The sequence below is a fragment of the Austrofundulus limnaeus genome, unplaced genomic scaffold (genome assembly GCF_001266775.1).
Source record: "Austrofundulus limnaeus strain Quisiro unplaced genomic scaffold, Austrofundulus_limnaeus-1.0 Scaffold71, whole genome shotgun sequence".
NCBI lineage: Eukaryota > Metazoa > Chordata > Actinopteri > Cyprinodontiformes > Rivulidae > Austrofundulus > Austrofundulus limnaeus.
Genome location: NW_013952473.1, coordinates 669,296 through 676,398, shown reverse-complemented (window position 1 = coordinate 676,398; position 7,103 = coordinate 669,296). Strand labels below are relative to the sequence as shown.

The window sequence follows — 7,103 nt, the reverse complement described above, 5'->3', positions numbered from 1 at the left end:
TCCGGCGGAACTCCGGCGTCTGGCAGAAATAGGATCGTTCTAATTTTGCCGGCTCACCGCCGCCGTGTGCAGCCAGTGTAAACACTCTGATTGGTTATAATGGGTGTGTATTTGCTGCGGAGGTCGGACCGGAGCGGAGCGGAGACGCATGTAGTGTAAATTAGGGGTGACTCCGAATCTCTCTTTTGTTGGAGCCATTAGTCATGTCAGTCTGCTTTGTGCAGCGGCTCTCCATGGTGTTAGCTTCTTTTTTTCTAACTGAAACATATTAGAAAAACGTTTTGGAAATATGGATACAAAGTTACAAACGTTGCTAAAATTCAAAGACAAACGGAGCTGGAGCCGTTGTTTGTTATGAGCTGTGTCAGATTCCAATTTGGCTTTGTGAGTTTCAGCGTTTAATCTAGAAAACTGACCAAAATCCTCTTTCCATTTCTGGATCTTGACTTCCCGCTCGGTTTATCAGGTCTGAATGTTGAAGTGGCTTGTGCCAAAAACATACAACGCGTGTGTGTTTTAGCGTAGCACAGTAGGACTTCAGGGAAAAGCGGTGCAACTGATGCAATCACGTTTTGCCAGCTTGTGTAAGCTCCAGCTGTAACGCAGCATTCCTACTGGTGAAAGTGCTGACACACAATCTTTAAAAGCTTTCACAAAATATGCAATGATGAAACTAATGTGCAGATAACTGGGCCAGTTTTAGTGTGGAATATTTTTGTAGTGTTTTGTAGAAGCTTTAAAGAGTCCTGTTAGATCTTAGAGCTAGTTTAAGGTTTGCAGCACTGAAATTTGTACAGAACTTAGCCACACTTGTGCATATATTCTTCAGGATTCTTGTTCCTTATTGGTTCTTATGGGCATTTAAAAAAATGCCCAAATATTCTGTCTGATCACTTTCTTTTCTGTGTTTTTCCCCAGTTTGCTCCCAGTTCTCCAAAGGAGTGTACGCCATCATCGGACTGTATGACAGGAAAACGGTTAACATGCTCATGTCCTTCTGCGGAGCGCTGCACGTCTGCTTCGTCACGCCGTCCTTCCCCATAGAGACGGCCAACCAGTTTGTCATCCAGCTGAGGCCCGAGCTCCAGGACGCCCTGGTGGGAGTCATCGAGCACTACGGTTGGACAAAGTTTGTCTACATGTACAGCTCGGACTCAGGTAACAAAACGTCCAGCAGTCCTGTTTATTTATTTATTTTTTATTTTTTTGCAATTTCTTTTCACACTGTGCTCTTTTTTTTTACCCTACAAACTGTGACTGTGAAGTGGGCGAGAACACTCTGAGTGTGCGTTTGTGTTATTCTCTAAAACCGTTGAAAGGATGGTGCTCATATTACCATGGTGACAGCAGAGGCCTTTCTACAAACAGAATACTCAAAAGAGGAAACATTGACCTGCGCTGACGGTTCAATGAGACAGAAGCTGAAGTTTTTCATAGAACAGTCATCAGCAGTGACCTGTGTTGACACTTTCTTTGTCACGGCTCAGCTAGAAAAGAAATTAAGTGCTTGCATTTATTTTAACCACTTTAATGACAGTCCTGCAAAGGCAGACAGAATTTAGGTGAGCACCTGTGAGCTTCTTTCTTAATAGCCAAAAAAAAAAAGCTTTAACTTATGCCACGCCATCTGTGCCAGGTGTTGTGAGTTTTTTGGAGCATGACCATTATGGGTACCTGCAGCTTTTAGAGCCCCCCCCCCCCCCAAAAAAAAAAAAAAAAAAATAAAACCCACCTAACGAAAATAAATGCACATATGCATGTGGACTTTCAGCTGACGCAGATGTCTAAATTTTGTCTGCTCTTCAGTTTTACTTGACTGATAAAAGTTGAAGAGAGTTTTCAGTGCTGCATTATTCAGGCACAGAGATTTAGTCTGTTGCTCTGTTGACAGCTTTTGCACTGAAATGTCAGATTTTAACTTTATTATTATTATTTTTTTAATTTTACTTAATTCACGAATGTACTTTCACTAAGCTGCTAACTTGCATTTGGAAACCTTTAATACAGATGTTTTTCTTGAGTGAAAACCTCGGATGGGCGGTAAAATGATAAAACATCTCACAATAGACATGTGATCGATATAAAAAAAAATATGTTTGATAAAACAGTGCTTCTGATGCTTCTTATTTTACTGCTAATACTATCAGTATGCTAAAGCTTTTCTATTGTTGAACCCCAGGAAGAGTAAGTCGCTGCTTTGGAGACTAATGGGGATCCTGTAAAATAAACAAATAAAGATTGTATTGACAGAATAGAACAACAACAACAACCAGTTGAAAAATGTGAGTTTAGATTTAATAGTTTACCTGTTTTGTTTCTGAAGATGTACCTTCCCATACCTGTAGATGTAAAGACTTTAAGAATCTGACAAATTTAACAGGAAATCACAGAAACATTTATTAATTTTTGTTTACTCAGTGTTGGACATTGCTTTGAGGTGTTTTTATATGAGTCTTTTAAAACAGAAAAACAAGAAAAAAGTGTGAATTGGGGTGGGTTTATGTTCAAGATTTGGCAAAATATTTATTTTTAATCTTACATGAGAATAATGGGAAAAAAATGAAAAAGCTCTTCAACATTGGGCTGTTTTGAATCATCTTATTCAATTTTTACTACTTTACTTTTTACCTAGGAATTATTTGACAAAATATATCACATGCAGTTTTAACAAAATGTGCGAATCGACAGGTCAGAGCGGGAAATCAACAGAAAAATGTCATCAGCTCAGCTCTCCCAGTGACTCTACCTGTTCACAAATTTTACTCTTTAAATGTTCTAAATTATATTTAATCCTCTTTAAAATCTACTTACATGGTAAGATGTGCATGTGTGCATATTTGTGCGGGTCACTCCTGTGTGACAGAACTGGAGGATGGATCCAGTAAAGTAATCATCAGTTGAATGGACACAATGCTGCAGTCACCTGAGTTATTTTAAGCCATTAATAAATGTACAGTATGTGTAATAATATTTTGTCTTTACGTAATTGCTTGGTATGTGTGTTTACAGAACCCGCTTATCTGTGCCTTTTTCACACACTTATTGTTTTCATTTGACAATAATTTTTATTATTATTAAGAATAAAATTATATTTAAGATTTTAAATTGTAATAAAAATTGAAAATCATTTTTTCTGCCATGTTAGCATTAACATTTCCTCAGTTTTTCCTTTTTTTCCTCTCTCTTCTAAACATTTTAATGTTGCCTTGCAACTGCAGCTTCCTCCTCATGAATGAGGCTTGAGCATGATGAGGCTGCTCGTCTTTTTATTTTCAAATGCCAGAAAACAGGAAAACAAACGTGATTGCCCATTAACCCTTTCATAACTAATATTTAGGAAATGTTTTCCCAAACTCAAAAAGAAAAAAAATAATTAGGTCCTCTGGATGGGTTCTTCTTTAGTGAAATGTTTCGTCTCTCCTCCAAGAGACCCACCCATACAGACCAGTATTTGCGTTTTGACTCCCACCACCCACTGGAACACAAGTTAGGAGTGATCAGGACTCTGTACCACAGAGCAGACAGTGTCCCTACAAACCCAGGAGCCAGGGAGAAAGAGAAATCATACACACGACAGGCCCTGGAGCAGTGTGGTTATCCTGACTGGGCTTTCTTGAAAGCAGACAGGAAACACAGACAGGATTCCATGCAACCTTCAGGTGAAAATGAAGACCCCAAACCCAGACTCAAATCAGCCATCATTCCATATGTGGCGGGAGTTTCAGAGAAACTGAGATGTTTATTCTCTAAACATGACGTCCCAGTGGCTTTCAAACCCCAAAACACATTACGGCAAAGATTTGTTCACCCCAAAGATCCAGTTCCCCAGCAAAAACAGAGTAATATAGTATATGCTGTTAAGTGTGAGGAGGACTGTGATCAGTCATACATTGGGGAAACAAAACAGCCACTGTTCAAAAGAATGTCCCAACACAGACGAGCTACATCGTCGGGTCAGGACTCTGCAGTTTACACTCATCTACAGGCCAGCGGTCACTCTTTCAGGGATGAAGATGTTCTCATTCTTGATAGAGAGGAATGTTGGTTTGAGAGAGGGGTAAAGGAAGCCATCTTTGGGAAGAAAAAACGTCCACCATTAAACAGAGGTGGAGGCCTTCGTGTCCAGTTGTCCCCCTCCTACAATGCTGTTATTTGACTCAGTCGCCTGTGAGCAAAAAGGTGTGAATCAGGGCCCCAATGATACCCAACACAAAGAGGGAGGGAGGGACAAAAACAAGGGGATGTCAAACCCCCACTTACATTCACTACATTCACATAACACGACACGGGTCAGGTGTTGGGGCACATGACCCTCTATGAACAATAGAGCCAATCAAGCCTATTGTTAGTCAGTGGCCCTCTTTTGCATGTGACTAACCTGTTCGTCCACCATGTGGAGGCAGTGCTAATAAGGCTGAGTTCACCTGAAACTCATCAGACTGAAGAAGTCTCCTGGAGGAGAGACGAAATGTTTCACTAAAGAAGAACCCGTCCAGAGGACCTACTTATTTTTTTCTTTTTGATTATTTTCTACCTGGATTACTGAGATGCATCAGGAAAGTTTTCCCAAACTGTTAATTTTGTATTTTATTTTATTTGTCTTTATCCCACACTCACTTGCCAGATGCCCAGCTCTCTGTGCACTGCCTCTGGCTAAAAAAAATAAAAAGGTAGCTACTTATCACGGCCAGATTCTGTTATGATATTATTCTCTTTCAGGATGCCTTTATAGGAGCATTTTTACCTTGGCTGCTCCTGAGAGCCTCCCTCTCAGGCTGGCTTGGATTTATAGGGGCTCATTAGGCACATTTAAAAACAGTAGACGGTATTTGGTTTAAACACAGTGATTCAGAAAATAAAAAAAGAAGCAGGGGATAAATAAAGAGTAGATGGAATATAAAAAAGATAAGCTTTATATTAATTTAACCACAATGTTAACATAATAAAAAAGAAAGAAGGCCCAGAGGCCAGATCTATAAAACTTTGTATTATCAAAACTAAAACACGTGTGTGTTTGTGTGCATTCATAAACCTGTATTGTAAATTTAGCACACATTCATCAGCTGAAATTAATGTCAACTATAAAACCACATTTACTAAATATATGGGTCATTTAATTATAATTAAAACAAACACAATTTACATTTCTATAAAATGCACAATAGTGAAGCTAACCATTATAAATGCATTGTTTTACAGTGCAGTTTATGAACGCATTAAAGGCCCTGTCACCTTGTGAAAATTTAAATGCCTCATAGGTTATATACAGTATTTGATCTTATGGCATTGCAGTATGTACATTATACGTTCAAAAGATGTTTCCAGTTTATTTTTCATTCCATCTTCAGACAAAAGGTTTTTTAGTACATTATAGTGCGACAGGGCCTTAAAGTGAGAGCTTTCCCTGTTTAGCCTCAGAGTAAGATGTTCACTGATCATTCAAGTTGTTTTTTTTTCTTTTTGTTGTTGTTTTTACTTTTTGAACATCTGTTGCCCTGAATGAAACATACAGAATCAAACATCATTTTCTGAGCTTGCGAGTCTATTTTTCAAAACACACAAGCCCTTTATGGACCTCATGGCCTTTCTTTAAAATTGCCTGTTTGGAGAGAGAAATAGTTAAATCAACATAAATGGAATTAAAAAAACTGAATTCTTTTGCACTCGTGTGCCAAGTGAAGTTGACATTTTAGAATACACTTTTTACTGTGCTGTTTATGAATGCATTGTAATGATTTACATTTAAAATGTCAAATAGCATCAGATTTGCTCTGACAAAAAAGAAAAAAAAACTAAAAGACCAAGTGACATGTTTGTCGGCATGAGCAAACCCAAACTCAAAGGTAAAACTAAAGTCATTTATCATAAAAGGAGAAATAAACACACTCACAGCCTAAAACCTCTCAAACACGAGGCAGGGGCAAACACAGGCAGACCWTGCAGCACGATGCACCAGGGAGGCACAAGACTAACCTGACAGGATTTTAAGGCTGATGAGGGAAATAACAAACACCTGGGGAGGTGAGGAGAACAAGGAGCAGGTATGAGTGGGAGGGGCAGGAACGGAACTAATTGGTTGGGGAAAACAATCGAGAAGCTGTGAACAACAGAAACCAAAYAAATATGCCGACCCCACAGACATTAAAACATCCAAAAATCCACATATCCTGACACAAGTTTTCTTTAAAGGGATGCTGGTGATAATGAGTGACCAGGTTATGTGCAGGAGATTGATTTAATTCTCAAACTTGAATATTTATTTCAAACATGTAGCACATACCAGACATAACTTCAGATCTGGTCCATTTCTCCAACCCCCCCTCACTTCAGAGACGCAGGAAGTTGTGTCAAACAACAAGTGACAAACAGATTTATACCCACCCTGGATATGATGTCATGGTTAACAAGGAAGTAAACTTTTAAAATGTAAAATATTACCTTTAGTTGGAGCAAGACACATATTAAAATAGACTTAATTCTCAGTTTAAAGTAATTTATTACAATGGATCGCTAAGCATAAAATATAAGAGTGTCTGTAGAGTCAGTCAATCAGACACAAAGTACCTTCCACTGGTGCAGATTCCCAGTCATCCAGAACATGGTAAATCCAAAAAGATCCAAAATCATGTCAGAGTTTTAAACCAAGATTTTCCAAATATGAAACATTTCATGCATCGGTTGGTTAACTCTTAAAGATAATGTTATGAACAAGTTCTTGTGTAATATGTTACCACTTGGAATATGTGTTGTGAAAAAGCTCAGTGTCTGTAAAACCGGTTGTGTTTGACCATTTTATTTCTCTTCTGAGGATAAACTTCAATAGTTAATTACATTTTTTACAAAATTCTTGCATAACCTGTTAGGCCTCGGAGTATGTGGTGGTGATCATTCTTGATATTTTAGCTCAATATTTACATTATTGACTGAGCTGTCACTATGTTAGTGTTTGCTAAGGTTGATTAGCTGTGGTGGTCTGTTTTTTATGTCAGGAGCAAACACATGATTTCACTATTTCAACACATCCAGCCTGCTGGTGACCACCTTTCAACAACCCATTAATAAGGGCAACACCACTCCCCAGGGGAATATATATATATATATAT

The 7,103-nt window shown here is 38.5% G+C and overlaps 1 protein-coding gene across 1 annotated transcript in view; it reads left to right on the top strand.

Moving 5' to 3' along the window:
* Positions 1 to 1,005: 1,005 nt before the first annotated feature.
* gria1a (glutamate receptor, ionotropic, AMPA 1a) overlaps positions 1,006 to 7,103 on the top strand; it is a gene marked incomplete at its 5' end in the record, with an annotated part of 104,120 nt that continues 98,022 nt past the window's right edge. Inside the window, 1 exon segment of the mRNA XM_014010618.1 lies at positions 1,006 to 1,158. Coding sequence (XP_013866072.1) covers positions 1,006 to 1,158 — 153 coding nt within the window.